The sequence below is a fragment of the Eucyclogobius newberryi genome, unplaced genomic scaffold (assembly GCF_026437365.1).
Source record: "Eucyclogobius newberryi isolate DKJ021-1_F unplaced genomic scaffold, fEucNew1.0.hap1 SCAF_14, whole genome shotgun sequence".
NCBI classification, from domain to species: domain Eukaryota; kingdom Metazoa; phylum Chordata; class Actinopteri; order Gobiiformes; family Gobiidae; genus Eucyclogobius; species Eucyclogobius newberryi.
This window is the reverse complement of record NW_027315768.1, coordinates 26,999,192-27,021,876: the sequence shown is the minus strand read 5'-3', so window position 1 is coordinate 27,021,876 and position 22,685 is coordinate 26,999,192. Positions and strand designations below refer to the sequence as shown.

At 39.3% G+C, this 22,685-nt stretch overlaps 1 protein-coding gene across 3 annotated transcripts; it reads left to right on the top strand.

Moving 5' to 3' along the window:
- Window positions 1–3,955: 3,955 nt before the first annotated feature.
- On the top strand, window positions 3,956–17,990 carry spopla (speckle type BTB/POZ protein like a). 3 transcript variants are annotated; one of them, XM_072445160.1, is made up of 12 exons: window positions 3,956–4,152; window positions 5,777–5,862; window positions 7,102–7,215; window positions 7,286–7,407; window positions 7,850–8,001; window positions 8,109–8,236; window positions 10,717–10,894; window positions 12,836–12,891; window positions 14,095–14,217; window positions 15,294–15,436; window positions 15,553–15,606; window positions 16,562–17,990. In XM_072445160.1, exons 3-12 carry the CDS (start codon window positions 7,138–7,140, stop codon window positions 16,704–16,706), a joined length of 1,179 nt encoding a protein of 392 aa, XP_072301261.1. In that variant the 5' UTR covers window positions 3,956–4,152; window positions 5,777–5,862; window positions 7,102–7,137; the 3' UTR covers window positions 16,707–17,990. The 3 variants fall into 3 exon arrangements, with proteins under 3 accessions (XP_072301261.1, XP_072301259.1, XP_072301260.1); XM_072445158.1 differs by having other exon boundaries at window positions 3,971–4,152; window positions 5,777–5,813; XM_072445159.1 differs by lacking the exon at window positions 5,777–5,862 and having other exon boundaries at window positions 3,972–4,152.
- The last annotated feature ends 4,695 nt before the right edge of the window (window positions 17,991–22,685 follow it).

Below are 22,685 nucleotides of genomic sequence, written 5' to 3'. Positions count from 1 at the left end.
TCATTTGCCAACGCGACAATGCCTATCAATCCACAAATATTTGAATGAGATTCTTTTTACTGATCTGGACACAATTTCTAAAGTAAGTGCGATAGAAAGTGTATAACAACAGTTTAATAAAGGAATGGAAGTACTAATAGCTTTGTGGTTATGATTATGACAGCAATAGTTTGTTGTTTATTGATGAAACACAAAAGGTTCATTCCTTGCTCACCAGTTGTTGTGTCCTTGGGCAAGACACTGAGCAAACTGTGCTTTAGCAGTGTCACAATATGTGAGTGGTTCCAGTATGCAAGCGGAAACATTTAACGTTAGATGTTCTACTACCTAAATAGAGTTTGAGTGAGTATTTCTCTGCTGGGGCCTCTTGCCAGGTCATGTTTTTCAAATGGGTTCTCGTGTATTTTACTTAAATAAATGTGAATTTTGTGCAGAACGGTACGACCTTGTGTGTCTTATACATCCTTAGCAAACGTTTGACCCATTGTTGATTTGAATTAGTTATTCATTGGATTTAAAAAGCGCCTTTCAAAACACTCAAAGAGCTCACATCCCACCTGGAGGGGGCAAGTGACTACTGTAACCACAGCTGCCCTGGGGCAGACTGACGGAAACAAGGCTTTCACCATCGTCCGATCACCACCAACCACTGTGGGTAGCATGTCTTGCTTATGGACAGTGGCAGTTTCCTCTAATATTCGCTGCCCTGTGGCACCTGGTCTTCCAGCGCTCTCCCGTCCACAAACTGACCAGGCTCTGTCCGGCTCCGAGACATTTCACAACTACTATGGAAGTTTCACAAACACCAGCAGAAGGATATGCAACAGTCACACAGTTTGACTTCAAATGGTCTTAGAAGAGGCTTTCAATCCAAACCAAGATTGTGCACAAATAAAGATGGGAAATGTAAGATATTTCGTTAGCTTCATCTTTATTCATCATTTGTACAAGAATGTGCATTTGCAAAAGATGGACAATATTTCATATATTCTAAAAGTTTGGTTCTGTGACTAAAATTACATTGGTCTCATAAATATGTATAAGAAACCCATTATCGTATAAATGAAATTATTTTGAATATTCTTTGTCACCTAAATTAGAGAAATGTTCATATCTTTTGATCAATGCACTTATATACTTTTGTCTATTATCATATTTCAAACTATTTAAAACTCATAAATACATAATCATATTACTAATCCTAGAAGCTTCTGTAGCACTCCATTGTTCAATATTATGACTTTCTTTTCTTTCTCAAACTCCATAAGAAAGTGTGTGACTGATGTCAGGTGTAATTTTCTTCTTCTTGACGTCCGTGGTGGGCCGTGTTGGGATAAGGTCAGCACAGAAGCCTGCTCCCGTCAAAGTCCTGTCAAACAGTCCCTTTCACTGCGCTTATAACTCAACACATATCAGTCTTCATTACAGACCTCTTCAATAGCTGACAGAAGTAATATACATTCCTTATATTACAATTATGACAGTATTATAGATGGAATTTTGTACCATTGTCATGATTTGATTAAGGAGATACTTGCATTATTGAAGCAATTTCTTTTAAATAGGGCACAATTGCACTATTACTCAAATAAGAATGTGAAAGATATTGGAAAGAATCAAATTAAATATCCATTGTGTTGCCTATTGGTTGTTTTTTTTCAATTGTTGCTCTCTAAGGAGCTTTCCGATAAAAAGCCCTTTAATGTTATAAATTAACTGTCTGATAAGCTCTTCAGCAGCGATCTTATCCTTCATCTTTCCTCCTTAAAGATAGGTCAGAGCAACACCATAAGATGTTAAAAGCATTTGAAGTCGGCATCTGTGTGAAAACGTGACATTTCCCATGCTGTTTTTCCACAATATATCTGAGTGCTGGGGGTGTTTGTTGTCTCGACAGAAAAACTATCAAAGCCCGAGAAATATTTTGTGCATGAATGTTGACTGATTGGTGCAAAAGGAGCTATTTATCATTCATTCTGCAGAAGACTGTCCATTCATCTGAAAGGGAATTAGTTATCACCGGTCTACAGGGAGCCATTACCCGCTATTGTTTCAGAGAATGGCTTACCCCGGCAGCGTTGTGTGTGCTGGACGAGAAACATCAGCAGCAGGAGACACGTGAAGGCCGACAGTGAATGAGCCGCAATAAGAGGTTTCATCTGTCCATTTTGCTGCATAAATAAGGCTCCCTGCCCGAGACCAGCTATTATACTGCACTGAATATGCAAGGGCTCACCACTCACATGGCAGTTTACTTGAAAAGAACTCTCCTCTCCAAAATAGAGATGTTGTTTTTGCGAAAAATAGATATGTTTTTAGTTTTGGGGTTTCTTTAGCGATAGTTAGATGGATACTTTTTGCTATCCATTGGAAATGTGCTGAAAGAATCATACATACAAATACAAAAATCTCACTTCAGGCCTGCCCTTTTCTATTTTTTAAGATGACACTGCAGCCTTTTTTTTCCCAATCAAATGTTTGTGCAGTGGTTTCATGATTTTCAACTCTATCATTGCCTAATACTTTATTTGTATATCATAAAATGCATAAATTTTGACATCTTTGTGTGACGTGTAGACAATACTGCCCCTCGCCCACCACCAACATTCAAAGGAGACTTAATATGTCACATGTCTATCAATGCATTGTCAATATATTTTCAATAAACAATCATTTGTAACAATAAAAAAAACAGATAGTCTACTACCACTTGCACGTCATATTGTGATAAACAGTATAAATGCATTATAAAGTGCCGCTTTCACATTGTGTTATGAAAAAATGTGACACATTTTCCCACACAATATTCCCTCGTGACGTGTGATTTTGTGGCCCTCCACTGGGATCTGCACACAATTTAGTTGGCTTCTCTTTCCTGTTTGTTTGTAATGTATTTAGTTGAGTAGCTGTCTATATCCGTCTATAATATATATCAATTTACAATCTGGTGAAGAACTTGTTTACCTTTTGTACTCTCAGGTCGGTGATATTTGTGGTCATAAGCCAACCAATTTAAGATTTTAACATCTTTGTTTAGTTTGTATGTTTTGATCAGCAGGTGGAAAATGATTTTTAATAATTTGTTTCATTTTTCATTTAATTAATTTTGATTAAAAAATGGTCAAAAGGATGTTTATAGCACTTAGGTCTTTACATTGCATTATGCAGGCATTTCTTGTCCCTGGGGCAGACTGACAAAGATGTAGTGGCCTTCAGGTGCCAACAGTTGCTCTGATTCCCACAAACCACGCAGGCACATAGTTATGTGTTGTCTTGCAAAAGGACACAATGACACTATGCATCTTTATTGAGCAATGTAATGCCCCCTGACTAGTACAGTGTATAACTCCAAAAGAACGGTGTAAACGTGTAAAATAAATAGCAGGGAGAGGCAAAAGACTTTATTGGGTTGTAGTCACTTGCAGGTTCCAGAGTCACACAGACGTTCATACATGGCTCTACTTCACTTTCAAATTAGGCATTTAATTTATAGCTTCTTTAACAAAATAAAATATATTACATTTTGAGTATTTTTGTGTTTTCACCATAAAATAGTTGACAGGTGTCCAACTTCTGATTTTGGAGTGTTAGAAAGTGTTAGAAAGGGAATACCAACTTCCATATAAAATGTAATATTTCTAATTATTTTGGATTTCTCTGATAGATATCTGGAGTTTTTCAATGTGTATTATTTTATATATATATATATATATATATATATATATATATATATATATATATATATATATATATATATTTCTGTATTACTTTGGCGTTTATTTTAACAAAAACGTTGAATTTTAAAAAAGTGACCCACTTTACCCATATTCACCCTATCTATACTTTACTTGAGTAAGAAAATCAAGCACTTCTTCCTCCACTGTCCAAGCATTTATATCAGGTTTATGCAGGAATATCTTTGCTGGAGAATCTTGTTATCAAAAGTGGCGCATGCGCCGTGGATATATTTTCTAGCTTGTGAAGCTATCGAGCTGCTAGTCAGATGTAAGCTAGCTCTGATATAAATAAGACAAAGAAACCCTGCGAAGAGACTGCTTGAAAACGACTTTAAAGTTACGTGGAGAGAAATCAGTGGCTGTGGTACAAAGCTACATATTTTATTCGATAGATTTGGAAGAATGGATTTAAAAGGTACGCCGCCACCATGTCTTTTTAAACTTTTTTTGTAAGCAAGCACTGCACAGATTAGCTTCGGCTAGCAGTTTGCGTTAGCTCGGGCTGCTAGCATCCTGTTACATGTACCATACAAGGCCCTTTGTTTCTCGCCGGCTAATGTCATGTCCACGCCGCAGCTGACTGACTTCACATCTGGCAATCCCTCCATAGTCCGCACAGCCACACGCGTGTGTATTTGGAGCAACCGCTGCGTGTTTCACAATGTATGGAGCGATTTGTGCACGGGATACTCTGGGCTAGCCGCTGCTTCATGTTAGCTGCGTTTGCGGTCTAACGCCAAAGAAGTTGCCTTAAATCTTAAACATGCCGTCCCACATGCGAGTTTTGCGTTCTGCCATAATCTCAAGGCTTTGACCACTTCTCTAAATTGTTAGGTTTCGTTAAAGTTGCGTCCGAAATGGCAGTCGAATTGGAAAATATGATAATGTGGCATTGACAGGAGTTCTGGATCATTGTTGACACATCTGTGGAGCGTGATACGTGGACGATTGTGTGTTTGTGTTTAATTGAAACCATTTGATGTGTGACTACAACATTCACTAAGCCGGAGTTTTGCAAACGGTGGGCTGAGACCTTTGGGTGGGTCTTCCATTGTGTATGACACGTCTTAAATGTTCAAAACTGTTTATATTAGAGCTGATATTGGACATCTGAGTACTGCAATATTCATGTCACTGCGATATTTAACAATACTTTTGGACAGAATAATTGCAGTATTAAACCGCATGTGTGTATGCCTTGATGTATTACATTCCAAATTAAACAAATGCAAAACTTAATGCAGACAAAACCAAGACTAAATCGAGGTTAATTTAAAATTAAAATTGTGACTTAAAAATCTGCCATTTCGGTCATTAAAACAGTACATTTCTGTCAGATGGAGGAGCTTGGTGTTACTGCGATATAGTTTGTTGTGATATAAATTATTGCAATATTTTAATATAAGATAAGATATTCCTTTATTGTCCCACATGGGGAAATTTCATTTTGCAGCCCTTGTTTATTTTGCCTATGTGTTTCATTAATTGAGGATATTATGGTCCTCCCCAAATATGCCTGTCACAATAACACATTTACAGGGGCAATGTGTTGCCACAGAAATTATCATGATCAATGATGATATTGAATAAAATTACTTTATACCACTGATACAATAAACGTTATGCAGGACGTTCCCAGTAAACCTTTCTCTAAACATAAAATAGCTGAAATGTTTAAATAGCAGAATCAGATAGTTATAGAAGTCATAGAAGTTACTTCTTTAACCCCTTTTAATACAATTCAAATCTCATAGTTCTACATAGAGAAAATGCAGTCCACTAATGCAATGAAAATAATATGCGCAATAATATTAAGTCCCAAAAGACATTGTCCTATCTATTATTTTTTATTAAACAATATAGATGTAGTAATTTACTAACAGCCATTTGGGCTCAAAATTACAAAATAACTAAGGCTATTAAGTGACTTGCAATATTAAGATGAAAAATTAAGGAAATTTGCCTGACCTGATAACTTTACAGTTATATATGAAGCCAATTCTCAAAATCTAACACTTCTTTGTTTGTTTCCTTTTTAGAATGAAATCTGAAGATGGAGCTATGAAGGATGTTGTGGTAACTTAGATTATTACCACCTTAACTGTATTTTCTAACTATTCAAAAGGTGATTACTAAGATATTATTTCCCTGGCTGATTCTCTTGTTTCATTTGGCTACTAAACATGGTCCAATGTAAGTTGTGGTCCGAGCCGTTTTGGTAGATAAAGTGGTTACCATAGTTAGCCTGGAGCTGCAGCCTCGTGTTCTCATGTTCTTGCCAGAATTTGAATAGAATCACTGAATATTTGATGTTTTAAGAAAGACTTTATTGTTGAGTTTTCCATAAAAGATGGTATTTTGCTGTATTTCCATAAGCACTAGCCACAAAGTGAAAGGTAAACTTGACTTGGTAACACTCCTCCCACAGCCCTGCTCTGTCTCTCGTCTGTTTGTTTATAGTATAGTTCAAGCAGTTTATGAATTGTAAATGTTCCTGGCACTACTTGTGGTTAAACGCAGTAACTAGGCTGCCTTTGTTTAGCCAGTTTACGAGTTGCTATGTTCAGAAATCCCCGTGTGTATTTTTATTAACTTTTCATGACTGGAAAGTATTTGAGTTTGAATAATTGAAATAAAAGGCAGTGGGTGTACTACTTGGCAGTACAAAGATGCCGAGTCACATTTAAAGTCCATTACTCATTTTAACCAACTAGTAATTACTTTCCAACTTGGGTAAATTAGAGGGTTTTTTGCTACACACATTTTCTTAGACATTACATCAAAGTAAGTCAAGGAGAATACAATGTTTCAGTAAGAACAGCTTCCACAGCCAGTCTGGTTTGGCACCAATCTGCAAGGAGCAGTTCCAGAAAGAACGCTGTGGGTTTTTCCGTTTTGATTTTTGTTTTCTGTTTGCTCAACTGTCATTTCTCTACGATCTGTGCAAATTGAAAAATGGTCTCTTTCCAGCTGAAGTTTCTGATTAGCACATTGCCACATCTGTTATGGGCCTGTGCAAGAACTACCTGTCCTTACAGATTCACTTTAAACACCACTCATCACAGAGTGATTTGTGGCACAGAACATTCTTGTGGTTTGTTTTCCTTTTCCAAACTAATTTCGGTTTTGTAAACCAGTTTTGTTTATAATTTGCATTGTACTTAACTGTTTGTCTAACAATGGAAACCAAATCCTTTTCAAACTTATTCCCAAAGTTGTGACTCATTTAAGTAAATCTGGGTGTTCCCGTTTACATTTTGTTGATCTTGGCATTACGCTGCAGTTGTAGCCGCTGCCTCTGCTTGTCACTTTATTTGTGAGATTTTAAACCTGTGTTTCCTTTGTTTTGTCGTGTGATTGTTAGAGCTTTGAGGACGAGACTGTTAGACTTAAGGCGGTGATGTCACGGGTTCCCACCCCTCCCCCTCCTGGGGAGATGTCCAGTGGACCTGTGGCAGAGAGCTGGTGTTACACACAGGTATGGACATGCTCACAATGGTAGATCACATCACACTCATGGTTCAAATGCTGTCTTGTTCCTTCAACAGGTCAAAGTGGTCAAATTTTCCTATATGTGGACCATAAACAATTTCAGTTTTTGTCGAGAAGAAATGGGTGAAGTTTTGAAAAGCTCGACCTTCTCGTCTGGGCCCAATGACAAGATGAAATGGTATGTTCCGTTTCCTCGTTGCCAGACACAGTTGTTTGTTTTCCACAATGATGCTTAGAAATCCTTCTCTTCAACTGTAATTATTGTATTAATGGCTGAAATGTTATGTCAAACATGTTATGTCAATCAGGATTGTCCTTTTGTGGGGGTTGAAGTGCACATCTGCTGCAGTAATCTGGCACTGATGCACTATTATTAAACACTGTTATTAAGTGAAGACACACGCATCACATGACCAAACCAAATCGTCTCAAGGATTAGTCCAAACCACATTTAGTGCTAAAGAAGAAGCAGCCATCTCTTTTTAGAGTCAACTTCATTTTTCAATATTGAAATATAGGCACTGTATTATGCATTGACAGTTTACTTACAAAGTCTCCAATTAAAAAGCAAATTAAATCATTCAAATGTTTTGATGTGAGTTTATCTTTTTACTTTCCAGGTGTTTGCGAGTTAATCCAAAGGGACTTGACGATGAAAGCAAAGATTATCTGTCATTATATTTACTTCTTGTTAGTTGTCCAAAAAGTGAAGTAAGAGCAAAGTTCAAATTTTCTTTGTTGAACGCTAAAAGAGAAGAGACTAAAGCGATGGGTGAGTTTGTACAAGCCTCTGCTGTCTGTGTTTCACTGCAGTTCAGATTTACACTTTGAAATCGCAACAGTTTTGTTCACCACTGTCATGTTTTTATGTCTTAACAGAAAGCCAAAGAGCGTATAGATTTGTCCAAGGCAAAGACTGGGGGTTTAAAAAATTCATTCGAAGAGATTTTCTTCTTGATGAAGCTAATGGACTCTTGCCAGACGACAAACTCACTCTGTTCTGTGAGGTAAGACTTTTACTGTGGAGACTTTTCAGAGCGGCCGCGTTTCCACTTAGTTACAAGCACAGAGCATCAAACGCACAATTAAAACAAAGATAGGTGGCTAATGCTCATATACTTTGAAATGCACAGTAAAAAGTACATTTTGTCTAGGTTTTTTATAGTCTAGTTTGTTTCTAGACCAGGTTGAGCCCTAGTTTGGACCTGGTAGTCCTGTGACAGACCTGGTTTAGCTCTAGTGGTACTCTGAAAGCTTAATCTTTCTTAAAATGGATTGTGTCATTATGTTAAATTAACCATTGCAGTGCTACAATTTCGCTCTGTGACAACTGTTTTTGTCGGTTTTGTTATTTGCTGCAAATAAGTTTATGAAAGTGTTAACAATTCAAATTCTCATTTTGTAAACTAACTTCTTGTATGTTGTTATCATAGTATGGACGATCAGTGATTTGGACGGCTTCAATTGTTCCCAGTTTTTAGTTGGCTTTATATCTAAAATAAATGGTGTGCTGGAAGATTTAACAGATGTTGTACTTGAGTTTTTGAGTTTAGAAAGAAGCAGATAAAGCCGTAAAACAACTGTGCTCTGGAACGATCGGGACTTGTGTTGTACTGTAATGAGTTTTGTTTGCAACTAATCTGCATATGCATGGCTAGAATTGACTCCAGTACAAGTACATGTTTAGAAAGCTACTCAAAAAAGTACAATTGCCCATCAAAAACTATGAAATTACAGTAACCTGAGTATTTGTAATCGGTTACTTTTGGCCCCTGCACAGAACAAACTAGTTTTTATATCGTGTCTTCTTCTTCTTTGGTGTTTTATGGCGGTTTGTATCCAAGTGTTACATTAGCGCCTCCTACTTTATTCTTTAGACTTTACTCCTTAGACTTTAGACTTTACTCCTGCAGAAATGTTTGTTGTTATTGCGTCCCGTTATTGGGCCCGAGCGCTTCTAAAACCGTAGACTCTGGCCTCGGCAAACGTCTTCAAATCTCAACGCGGTCGTTTCGAAAGTGCGTCTTCAAATACTCCAAATATTGATGGCGTTTCCTCCCAATTACATTTCACGCTCGAAGGCCGGATCAGCGCGTGTTCCAAATAAATTGAATCTGGCGTGTCGGGAAGAGTGAGCGTTGCGCGGCGCGTCGTACTTCGGAGACGAGTTAAACGAAGTGTCAATGAGTTTTGTGTAAATGAGATCCCAAATACGCCGACTATCAGGACAGATTTGGCAATTCTTGTTAAATTGCCACCTTGATTGGCAAATTACTTTCGAATTAAACCCGTAATGCCATTTTCCATCAATTAGCCGCCGTAGCAAACAATTAATTTAGTTTGAGCAGTTTTTCATTGTCTTCCCGGTATTGTCGGCGAGTGGATCAGAACAAAGTTTTGTTGCAAATTGGCACGCTTTAGTGTCTGCATATTTTGGCATATTGTACAGTTGTCGTACTCGCGGTGTTCCCAAGTTTTGTCTGGTATCACATGCTTATATTGGGTTTATTTATTGAATGTAACTCTTTGTTTAGTGAGACGTAATGTTTATCAGAAATGTTGTTCACTCGCAGAAGCTGAAATACAGGAGACTTCGACTGTGACAATGTTTTTATAAGATTTAAATATTAGATGTGGCTGGTTATTTTCAAGATCTTGTCATAAAACATTGCATTGATTTGTTATAGTGGGATTTCTTATGGAATATGATGGTTCTTTAGGGCTGGGTAAATATATTATTTATATTATGTGTAGCAAAAAGGATTTTAAAAAGTGCAGGAAGATGCAAAAAAACAACAGCGCTTATATTTAAGACCCCACCTTATGAATAAATAACAAGCATATTATAGCTGTGCATAGAAAAAATAAATGGCAGATACGCACAAAAAATACATTAAATAAAATATTACATTTATTGAATTAAAAATGTTCTTAAGTCTTTTTAAATCACATTTCTGATTAATTGTGTTTATGGTGAAATATCAGATCACAATGGCATTTCTCACATTGATTGACCAAGATTTTTTTTATTAGATTTTTCTAGAACATGAAAGACTGATGACTTCAGACCTCTGTTTAAAAATCACCAAGCTAATGATTTGACTTTGATTTGAAACCGTTTGATGAGATTCATTCCCAGCCCCAGGTTCTTGAACGTTTATGGAAATATATATTTTAAACAAGGCTGTGCAGTAAATTTAGATTGAGATTCTTTCATATCATAAATTGAATGCTTGGTCTTTTCAATCGAGAGGTCTAAAGCCAATACTATATCCGTAAAAGCATGTCGTTTGGATGTTACTACTTTTTAGTTTTAGATGGTGATTTTTCAATAAGTTTTTGTTCAATACAGGCAATTCTTATTTTTAATTAGAAAAACTTGAAATAAAAAAAAAAAATGGTGATCAGTCGGTGTTATTTTTGTCATATGGGTCATATAAATAACCATCTTCTCATCAGTACATGTCCGCCTCCGTCCTGTCTGTAGGTGAGCGTTGTCCAGGACTCGGTGAACATTTCGGGTCAGTCCAACATGAACATGCTGAAGGTGCCGGAGTGCCAGCTGTCCGACGACCTGGGCAACCTCTGGGAGTGCTCGCGCTTCACCGACTGCAGCCTCTACGTCGGAGGGCAGGAGTTCAAGGCCCACAAATCCATCCTGGCAGGTCAGAGCGTCCCCCCCCCCTGCTGCGTCCCCCCCACCCCGCTCTGGACAAACCACAGTCCTCTCAAAGTGCTCGGGAAGTTCTGCTTCTCACTGAAGACTGCTGGGAGCTCATTGGAAGGGAGTGGTAGACAGAAACTTTACTGGACAGGCAAAAAAAGTTGACTTGAAACTCTTTAATTGATAAAATGTGTGATTGTCAATATTATTAGGATAATTGATAATCATTATTTTTAAGGTAAAAATATAATTGTAAAAATGATAACCGTGACATTTTTTTAAGACTATTTTCGAACTAAATTAAAACTATTTTTAGTTCAATTAAAATAAATTGGATAATTTTAAAAGCAAAATGAAGCTCTCTTTTCTCAAAGATAAAGTGCTTTATATCGTGCTGTTTATGTCAACCTGACCATTCAGAAAGTTTGATTTCATAAAGCAGGACACATAATGAGGAGCCGTAATGTGTTTGGAAAACGAGAGAAAAAAGTTATTATTTAGGGTCATGCTGTTAATACTCGTGAAGAATCATTGTTATATCGTAATGTTTATTTTCACAATCGTTTCACTAAAATGTTATATTGTGACATCCTATTTAGTGTGTCAAATATTATATGTGTCAAAGGGGGGAAAAGAAAAAGTTTGATATTAAAAATATATGTAATAAAATCAGCCATCACACTTTATTTTACTTAAGTCTGTGTCATCCTCGTGTTGCGGCGCCTCCTGTAACAGCAGCAGCGACAGTCTCTCCTCCTCAGACTGTTCACACACTCGGTCTTCTCTCCTTCTGAAAACCACTCAAGTTATTTTGACTAAACATGTCTGAACTGATCATTTAGATGAAAAACGAGTCAAAAAAACATTGCCTTTATCGCGAGTGAATTTGTCGAGCTTATATAGTGAGTTTTGCCTAAAACTTTTTAAAGTCTGTAACTTTGTCTTTGTCTTTTGACTCAGAACTCAGAATAAAGACTGGATTAAAGTGTACAGCCTGTTCTGTTATAGTATATTCTCTCTCCACGGAGCTGTGGTTTTCTTCCTTGTTTACTTCCTGTTTCTGAAGGTACGGCAGAGTTGATGCTTTCATTATTCGGAGCGTAATATCTGCAGACTAATATTGGTGCTTTTGGCTGATTCCGATATTATTCAATGATATTATTATCAGCCAATACTGGTGTTGAGCCTATACATTGGGGCATCCTTAATCTTTAATTCACCTTAAGATTCATTTGTGGGCCTTGCTTTGGATTTAACAATCTAATTATCAGTATTGGCTGATATCCGTTCAGCAGCAAGCAAAATATTTGTATCGGCTTTAAAATATCTGACCGTATCTGACCAGCCCTGAACGCTATACAAGACGAATGCATTGATGGATCTTCTGTGTTTTGCACTGTTTTGCAGTTCCTGTGTTTTTCTTTTTGGGCTGGTATTAAAACATTTCCAGGAAAATCCCAATAACCGGATGAAACCAAATTGTAAAGCGACATTATACTATGTCTGCATTATAATTATAGTTATTCTTTTGACATATTTGTACAATATCTAGGCTGTGAATGGACCTAATTGGATTGAATTTGAAACGTATACACTATTTCCCCCAAATTACACCCTGTTGGTTCTCCACTGTTGCGATGGGCAGTGCACTAATCCACCTGCTCGTTCCGCTTGGCCCCACTCGGCCCCACTCGGCCCCTCTCAGCCCAGATCACCGTGGCTCGGCCAGGCTGAGGGGTTGGCTATTTCTCAGCTTATCTGCACTAAACAAGGTGGAGACAGCTGCACCGGTCAGAAGCAAACACTAAATGTGGAAGCGGCACAGATCATTTATGGCTGCGCTCGACTTCGGTGGTTTCCATTGACGTCTTCTGTACAGCCATAAAATATTGATGCAGATGTCCTACTGATTTTATTTTATTATTCTTCCTCTTGTCAACAGCGAGGTCACCAGTCTTCAACGCAATGTTTGAACACGAAATGGAGGAAAGTAAAAAGGTGAGTGCACTTTTTTTATAGTCTCTCCACGGTGAAAAATAATCAAATCAAATCAATTTATTTTTGTAAGGCCCAAAATCACAACAACAGTTGCCTCTGAGGGCCACAGGGAGAAATGAATCAACAATGTCTGTGGTGGCGATGAAGTCAGACAATGTCTGTGGTGGCGAGGGACGATGTCCCAGGGTCCTCTGTCCTTAGACTCTCCTTCTCGGCCAGGAAAAACTACAAAAAAAACCTCTTTGGGAAAAAAGCGTAGAAACCTGGAGGAGTTCCAGTGAAGGAGAGATCCGACTCTCACAGACGGACAGACGGACACGAGGAGACTGGAGCTGGACCCACTCTTCAGGCAGAAGAGGGACCGTCTGAGTCGAGCTGGACCCACTCTTCAGGCAGATGAGGGACCGTCTGAGTCGAGCTGGACCCACTCTTCAGGCAGATGAGGGACCGTCTGAGTCGAGCTGGACCCACTCTTCAGGCAGATGAGGGACCGTCTGAGTCGAGCTGGACCCACTCTTCAGGCAGATGAGGGACCGTCGGAGGCGAGCTGGACCCACTCTTCAGGCAGACGAGGGACCGTCGGAGGCGAGCTGGACCCACTCTTCAGGCAGATGAGGGACCGACTGAGGCGAACTGGAGCCACTCTTCAGGCAGATGAGGGACCGTCCACACAGGGCAGGGACCACTTCACCAGGGGAGGGGCATCTGGGTCCACAGGTCCTCAGAAGTGAGAGAAAGAAAAGAAGGCGGTGAACAGTTTGCAAGTGGAATCAAAAAATAAATATTGAATAATTGAAAACATGATGCGTTGGAACCATTAACATTCATCATTAAAGTTTTGTGATTCATTTACTCCAGATGTCTTTACAATAAGCACCAAGTCGGAACGTTTTTCATCAAATTGAATAGAGCAGCCTTTCCCAAAGTCTGTCACGAACATCCCACAAGAGCCGTTTAATAATAATTTACACTCGAATCATTTTATTTTTTCCCTTGATCCTCTTACGTGTGTAAATAAAACCTACAAATAAGAATTACTGTTCACTTGATGCGGATTAGAAGTAATACAAAGATTTCAAACTCAATTCTCTTTGTCGCACTGCATTTGGGAATCCCTGGATTATTTAGAACGATAATTCTAACCTCGCCGTGTTTCGATTTGATCGTTTGCGTCTTTGTAAATCCTGCTCTTGTTGCCTTCAGAACCGCGTGGACATCAGCGACGTGGAACCAGAAGTCTTCAAGGAAATGATGGGCTTCATTTACACAGGAAAAGCCCCAAACCTGGAGAAAATGGCCGATAACCTGCTGGCAGCCGCAGACAAAGTGAGTGCTCTAAAGCGGTTATTAATTTGTATGCATCTGCGGAAAAGAGCTCCGTGCAACACTTTCCTCCATATTAATTTAGTTGTTGATAAGAAGTAATGCCGTCTGTGCCCTTTTATTGAATTGTGCGTTTTGTGTCTCTGCATCGAATACAGTTGTTCCTTCTGTGGTGGAGCATTTGTTTGTATGTAACTGAAGTTTAATGAAATATTTAATCCTTCATCTGACGTCTTTGTAATCTGCACAATCCTTTTGCGGCTTGTCTTACTCGCAGCAATATGAGTTTCTCTTTTCTCTGTTTAGAAAAACCACACAATGCAGATACGGATGTACTGGGAGCTTTATTTATTATCCCTTTGTTTTTTTGTACATAAAAGCACAATTGTTTGTCCCTGAAGGAGCTGGATGTTTAGCTTAAGTGTAGTTTTTAATATAAAGCACATTATTTGCAGGGAAATGCTAGTGGTTAGAGACAATGTGGCTGTCAATGTAATGTATAATCCTTTAGTTTTGTTGATTAATCGGCCGGTGGCGTCTTTGTCGACCAACATTTTGATTAGTCGACTAATTAAAAGGACTTGTGTGTTACAACAGCAAAAATGTGAAGATATTTAGTGAGTTAGAGGACGATTTTATGAGTTTAATCTCATTTGTATACATCTCGAACATATAAATGCACTGCTTATTAGTACTTTCCTGTGTAATTGTTTTTGCATGCGCTCCTGTGCATCTTTAGTCTGTTGAGTGCAGTTTTGTTTGGATACATTGCCCTTAAAACATTGCATTTTGGATATAAAACTCCCACAATGGAAACAATAGATGGATCCCCGCTGTCGAGGACTGAAAAAGCATTGAGCATTTGTACAACATGTATAAAAATGGACACGTTTGGGACAGATTCGAAAGGGAACAGTCTTTATACTATTCTACTTTTTAGCATTTTCCCTCTGCGTCTTGTTCAGTTTTTCCTTTTTTAAATACATAAAAAGATCCAAATAAATGTGGTCTTGAACTGAAAGCGTGCCTGTGGCGTCGCTAAACTGCTGTGTTCTGTCCCTCCTCTCTCGCCGTGGCAGTACGCTCTGGAACGTTTAAAGGTCATGTGTGAAGAGGCCCTCTGTAACAGCCTCTCCGTGGAGAACGTGGCCGACACTCTCATCCTCGCAGACTTGCACAGCGCGGAGCAGCTCAAAGCACAAGCCATAGATTTTATCAACAGGCAAGTATCGCAACGAATACAAAAAAAAAGGACTAGAAAAAACCTCCAGTGATAAATTTGTGCTGCCATATCTGTTTACCAGCGCTGAATGCTTACCTTTTATCTGCTCGCCATAGGTGCAGTGTCCTGAGACAACTCGGCTGTAAAGATGGAAAGAACTGGAATAGCAAGTATGTAATTAGCTGATACAAGTGACACAAGATTAATAACGCGCTCTTATCTCGTCCACGACCAGATGCATTAGAATTCATTGTTTTAGCCCGGGCGTTTCAGTTTGAAGCGCCGTATCTGCGCATCCCTGTTATTAATAGACTTGTACCTGAACACGAATATTTGAGAAACACTAAGCGGAACTTTTTTTAGATTTCTGAATAAATGCAGTGCCCTTGCCGTCAAGCGAAACGCCACAGGCTTTGTTTTTTAGACCATTGAAACTGTGTGTGTGTTATTTTTATCATGGTACTCACATTTCAATTCTGGGGAAAAGGCTCAATTCTGATTTTGATACCTCGAAATACTTTATAGACAATATTCTAAAACTACAATACTTCAAATATTTAGTTTTTGGATCTAATAGATGTAATTGAAAATTTATTAATGGTACAAAGCTAACTTGGGATGGACAAGTCATTAAAATAGATCAGCAATTGGGCTACAATTATGGCTGTATTTTAATACTATCAATGCTGCTAATGGTATTCTCTTTTTATTTATTTTTTCCTAAAGTGATTTCGTGAACTTTATATAAATTGATATAAATGTCTGCCTTGCTATGGATTCTAAAATCTTAGCGATGATATCTGCCTCAGATGCAAGACAAATCAGATATGATCTGATGACAAATCCTTGAACACAGTGAATTGGTTGTTTAAGAGCAAAGTTGATTTAATCACTTGATGCTTTCTTTTATTAGCTCCAAAATGCTCCTTTTGTCGTGACCCACTTTATTTGCATCGTCATTACAATCTCATTTGAGCTGATTGATTTTTAATGTGCACTTCCAAACTTTGAGCACTAATATCTGTGTGTTTGTGTGTGTGTGTGTGTGTGTGTGTGTGTATTTGTGTGTGTGTGTGTGTGTGTCTGTGTGTGTGTGTGTCTGTGTGTCTGTGTGTGTGCTTACAGTCATGCTACAGACATAATGGAGACTGCCGGCTGGAAGTCAATGATCCAGTCGCACCCTCACTTGGTCGCAGAGGCTTTCCGTGCTTTGGCGTCCGCACAATGCCCACCCTTTGGTCTCCCCCGGAAACGGCTAAAACAGTCCTGACCGCTCTTTGGATTCTTTGGAGGTGTGAAGTGTGGGGTTTACAGAGGATGGACACTCGAGGGTACCACTCTACTTCCACCAGAACTGAACACACTTGAATAGGACAAGAGAGTGGCGCTTACTGGCCCGGCATGTGGGGAGGCTGGCACGTAGACGACGGACAACAGAACGGGAAAAAGGTTTTCACTCCGCTTTGCTGCCTCGGCTGAACCCGGCTTCAGCTCGGATGGACGCAAGACAAGTGTCTGCTACAGTTTTTTCCTGTGATTTTGAAATGGCCTTAATATATCTGCCATTGCTCTGGAGCCGCTCTAGAGAACTTTGTCTTTACGCTGTGCCTGCCTTGTCACAAAGACCAGGCCTCCTCCAGGTTGCACTAGTTCCCATGAATAGTCATTTTGATATGGAGTTCCATAGGAACGTAACAAAGGTTTAACTAAATGGGAAATATTATATATTTGTAATGTTTAGCCCGTTTTGTGACTAGACATTCAAGAGCATGAACACTTTCAGTGCAAGGTCAGTTCTTTACACTTTTTAAATATGCCTATGCCCCATATTGATGGCACCATTTCTATGTAAGTGACAGCTGAACCACCTTAAGACCAGTACACAAGAAAGTCTGCTCTTTGGCTTAGCGCCGGGGGAAGCGCGTTCTGCCATTTTGAAGATCCAGTGATGTTAAAAATACAAGTGTCTAAGGCCCGATCAAATGGTAACATTGGAACAAGTATATGGAAATATTTACTCAATCTCCCATTTGAATATCCAGATCATACGTCTGTGAACTGTTTAGAGAAAATCTTGAATTACTTTCCTTAGTATTGCCAACTTGCAAATATTATATATTCTCAATATATTGTGGTTAACAAAAAGTGGCAAGACTAATGCATGGTCATGTTATTGTCAAAGAAAGTGTCCAAGTACCAATTTTATTTTAAAAATTTTTTTTTTTCTTCAGAATTCTCTGAACTGCTTAAATGAATTGAGTATGTGCAAAACTCCTAACATGCTTGGATATTTGTAGGATGCTGAGCATCACTGTACTGGCGATGTTGTTGTGTCTGATTGGGGGTTGTCACGTTCTTCAGTCCGTCTTGTATGTGGCGTGGTGTGACTGGCACTTCCAAGGATTTTGTAAATTACAGAGTAGCATCATTTTTACATGATCTTACTCACCGGGCAGTGTCATGTTGAGACATCTTTTGTTTTTTTCAAAGCAAAAAAGATGAAGTTGTTGTCTGCAAGAATGCCTGCATTAACCCATTAAAACCTTTTCCAGCACCTGAGGCTGCTCGTTTCTTAATGGGACCAGGGGCTTATGATCCACAGAGCACGTCATGTTTTCCCTATAGATTATAGATATTAACTGTACGATCATAGGTAACATTTGCACGTTTTAGCATTTTTGTTCCAAGATCCAAATCTGCATCAGCTTTAATTAAAGAAACCATGAGTTTTGTCTGCCTTGCCGTTTGGCTGACGCTTGTCATTGTGCAGTTGTGTTGTGCACTCTGATACCATCTCTCACCTCTCAATCCTTTATCTCACTCTCCCACTAAACTTCAGCGCCTCATCTACACAATGTCTGCACTTACATCATTACAATCCCAACTATTGTTTTACTGAGGACTGATGCAAACACGATTAGGGAGACGGCCCAAATGGATGGGAACGTTTCTCTCTAAACCTGAGTTTTTATAGCCACATTTATGTTCCAAACAATAGCAGCTGTGTTTGTAAGAAAACTGCTCTGCTTTGCTTGACTTAAATCCTTTGCAAAATGGGACAGATTTGGGTTGCTTTTAATCTGTAATGATACACCCAGAAGGTGTTATTACACAGAGATACACTTTTAAGCTCTGTGCATTTTAAATTGGGTAGATTCCTTTCTCTCTCTGATTGCACATTGACAAAACTGGTGAAGGGCTGTGAACCTGTCATATCCAGCTGTGAAAAGAATTGTTGATGGAACAAGGCACTATAAAGAGATCTGATGAACGCATTCAGAAGGACTGCGCTGATTCTGTGCCGTTAACACTACGGCAACTTATGATCAAACAACCAGACGTTTCATTTAATCAGATTTGTTTTGTGTGTGGCCTGTTATTAAATGCAGTGTCTAGAAATTCTAATTAAAATTGAGATGCGCATCAACATTGTGCTTTTTTTGCGTAGCTGGCTATTGGGTCGTGTTGGAGAGGAGCGTTGAGCATCTTGTCTTGATGCTGAAGGAGTCTCCCGTCTGATCAGATAAGAGTAATGGAAGAGAATGAAAGAGACCGCTGTCCCTGACGGCCACTGCAGAATGGATGTGCTCTCCCAAGTCCACCTCTGCTATCATCCTCGCCTGGAGACAAAGATTTATTGGCCATTAAAAAGCTACACTGAAACGTAACTCTTAAAATGGTTGTTTATCCGGGTGAGATGGTGTGTAGACGCAGGTAGAAGGAAGGAAAGCAAAACAGACAGGATAAGCTGACAAAAAGCCCAGTTCAAATAAGTTTAATGCTTTAAAAACCTCAATTCATCTTTACAATTTTCACAAAATCAAACCCCCTTTTTTTTCAGTCCAGAGTAGGTTTTGCACACAACTTTTTTTTTTTACAAGAGGATGAACGTCAATGAAAAGAGCCAAGGGTAACAAATTGTTCTATTAGGCCTATAATCAACAAACTATTGACATATCTTTTGTCTGGAAAACCAAATTGACATCATTTCAAGTAAGCCAAGTAAACACTGTACTGATTTACACATTTATACACATAATTTTGGCACAAACTAAAATATCAACATAGATGATTCAGAGTTATCTTACAAGCCCCGCCCCGTTGTGCCCCATATTTATTTATTTTTTTACATTTACAGCAGATGGGTGACTTAACACTGTCAAAAATAAGGGGTAATTGCAGTGCAGTTTGTCAGTAGCACATGCACTACACAGCTTCAGATATGGATGGTTTAAATACACTCCTCGGTACTCCATACTCCACGTTTTGTAGTCATCGAAGCAGTTTGGGCTGCCGGTCGCTATGTCAAAGCACAATACACATTTTAGCCTTACAACTACACATTTGAATATTGTGGAAAAGATTATTTTAGCCACAAGATGGTGTAATATGTAACATGTTACGTGAGTCCGCCACCAGCTCGTCTCCATAGAGCAGGGGTGGGCAATTATTTTCTGAATAATTGTATAGTTCCTGTGCAGTTATTGTTACATCTGGTGGTATTATGCAACTTTGGCTTCAAGTCAGAGTTTCCCGTTTCTAATCAGTGAAAATAAATGCACCAATAAAAACCTGTTGATGACCCATAGTCGCGGTTTGTTTTCAGAATACACAGAACAGATGGTCTAATTCTGTCTCTAAATCCATTCTTAAAGTATTCTCATCACTGTTAATAGAATGTGTCACAATATGGAAATACCTAATTTATCACGTTGTGTTTTTTGTACATAATAACGTCTTCATGGAGACGAGGTGATGGCGAACGTCCACCAGAAACGCTATAAAATGCTACTTTACATCAAACGTTCTTGTGTAAAATGACATTCTGACACTACCTTTAATATCTAACTGGTTTTCTCTCTATCAAGACTGTCCTGGCAGATGGTTTCCATGGCCACGGTGGGATTACAGTACCGTTGTCGTGCCGTTGAGCCAGACACTTTAGCCACCTCGCCTCATTACAAATGTGGTATTGTGTTTGGAGTGGCCAGTGTGGCAGATGAGGCCCGGGGCGACCGCAGAGGAAGTGAGTGTCTGTCTTGTTTTCCTGTGTTCGTGTCCGGGCCGCGATGCAGAAACACCTCCGGCTTGTGAGCGCGACCTCGTTTAGGTGCAGCACAAGAACTTTAACACAATGTTCAAATTCACTCATTTGAACCTTCATAAAAACTCCCTTCTCTTCACACAAAACACACTGGGTAAATGCTATACAATTGGGAGACGTCTGACATTTTGAATTTCAGTCCCATTTCTCATTAAAATTCAGGATGGATTCTGTGCTAGTGCGTTCGGAGTTTCTTGGTAAATGAAAATTTCCCGGCCTCATTAAAGCCTATTAAAGACAGGTAATGTCATGGCTGGTGGCAGGAGCATGACAAAGTGCTGATAATTGTCTGCCAAAGTCACTAAATCCTCCTGTCCTGTAATTAACGCATCTCCCCTCGGCTGCTCCCCCCTCGACACCTCAATCCACAGCCCCTGATCCTTATAGTCCACACTGACGACGCCTTCAAGTGCTGCGGGGAAATTACACACTAAACATTGGACTGCAGAGTGCATTTGAGGAGAGTTGGTGCACAAAAGGGAGTTCAATCATTCAGTTACACAGTTAGTTATACAATTCTCATTTCAGAGAGTCATTTCATTGCACTGCTCTTTTTTTTTTTTACACGTACTTGAAGTAGTTTTAGAATTTCTTTCAATTGTGTGTAATGCTAGGAACAAAATCGTCACTTTTAAAAATATATATGAGTTATATATGACTTTTGCGTTTCTTACACACCAGATATGATTTGTGCTCTATCATTGGGAATTACTAGAATTTATGCATTATTCAATTTCCAGTATTCAATTTCCATTACTTAAAACAAATATCATATGTGAGTAAATAGTCAGACCGCTACTTTTTACGTGTACAATATTGATTTGATTTCTCGGATGGAAACTTGATCCATATTGGCTCCTTGTGTAATGAATTCTGCGACATTTGATTTGAACAATTCACTGCCACGTAATTCTTATTCGCAGTCAATCAGCGCCACTTCCTTTAGAGATGTACGATTTGAAAGGTAATTATAAATCTGATTAAGCGACGCAGCGTAAAAGCCTATTACTCAGTCAATCACGCTAATTTGAAGTAATAGCTGCGCTCTCATCCTCGTGGCGTTAACGCGAACAAACGATGCAATATGACGAGTCTGCGGAGAGAATTTGACCGTGAATTAACATTGCCACGAAACATTTCTCTCTCTTTTTTTTTAAATAATTCTTGAGTCCAACCTTGTTAATACACAACATCATCTTTTCCGCCATCCAAAGCAACTGTGCACCATTTGGGAGACGCTCTGCCCGCGGCGTCGCCTTGAAGGAAACATCTGGACAAGATACTAATTGGCAATTGGTTTACGGTGAACATGTGCTTTGTGGTGATGGAGTTGGGCCGCGCAGCTTCGAATCCCGAGTTGACTCCTTTTTCTGACCCGTTCCTTTGGATAAAGAACGTATTCCACGATGTCTGTTCTCTTTAAAGGTGCACTACGTAACGTTCCTGGTGGAGAGTCCGCCGCCTGCTCGTCTCCGTGATTCCGCCGTGTTCGCTTTGCTTAAAAAATGCCTCGGAAAAACATGCATTCGTACTGTGAGCCGGGGTCGCCTCTCCACAGATCTGACCTGTAAACTGTTCTGATGGTCTACGCACGGCGAAGGATGAGTTCAAGGCCATAGATACGGTCAGTATTCGCCCGCTAACGGACCTCCATTCATTTCAATGTAGAGGAGCTGCTCTAACACCGTTCAACAACTACAAGAGCAAACACGGACTTTAAGAGATATTTTGTACCAAATACGGACACGAAGACACGGGCGAGAATGAAGTTTCCCAACGGCCCAAATTTGTATAAATATCCATGGATGCTAACAACAGCAGCGGGCTAAATGCTACCACGATGCTAGCGCCTGCTGTAGCCTATTTCAACATCTACAGAGCATTTTCCTTTACTTTTCTGAGGAAACGTCACGTCAGAAACCTCCAATAATACTCCGATGTGACTCGACTTGAATTAGTGTTTGCTTAAAATGCACACATATTACCGGGGAACGTGTTAACACCGGGAAAACGTGGCCGCTACACGATGGAACACGTAGGCCAAGCTGTAACATCCCCATGGAGAGAAGCGGGCAGCGGACCACCCACCAGAAAAGTCACAGTGCACCTTTAAACTCGCAGGCAGATCGACTGTACGTTAGCATT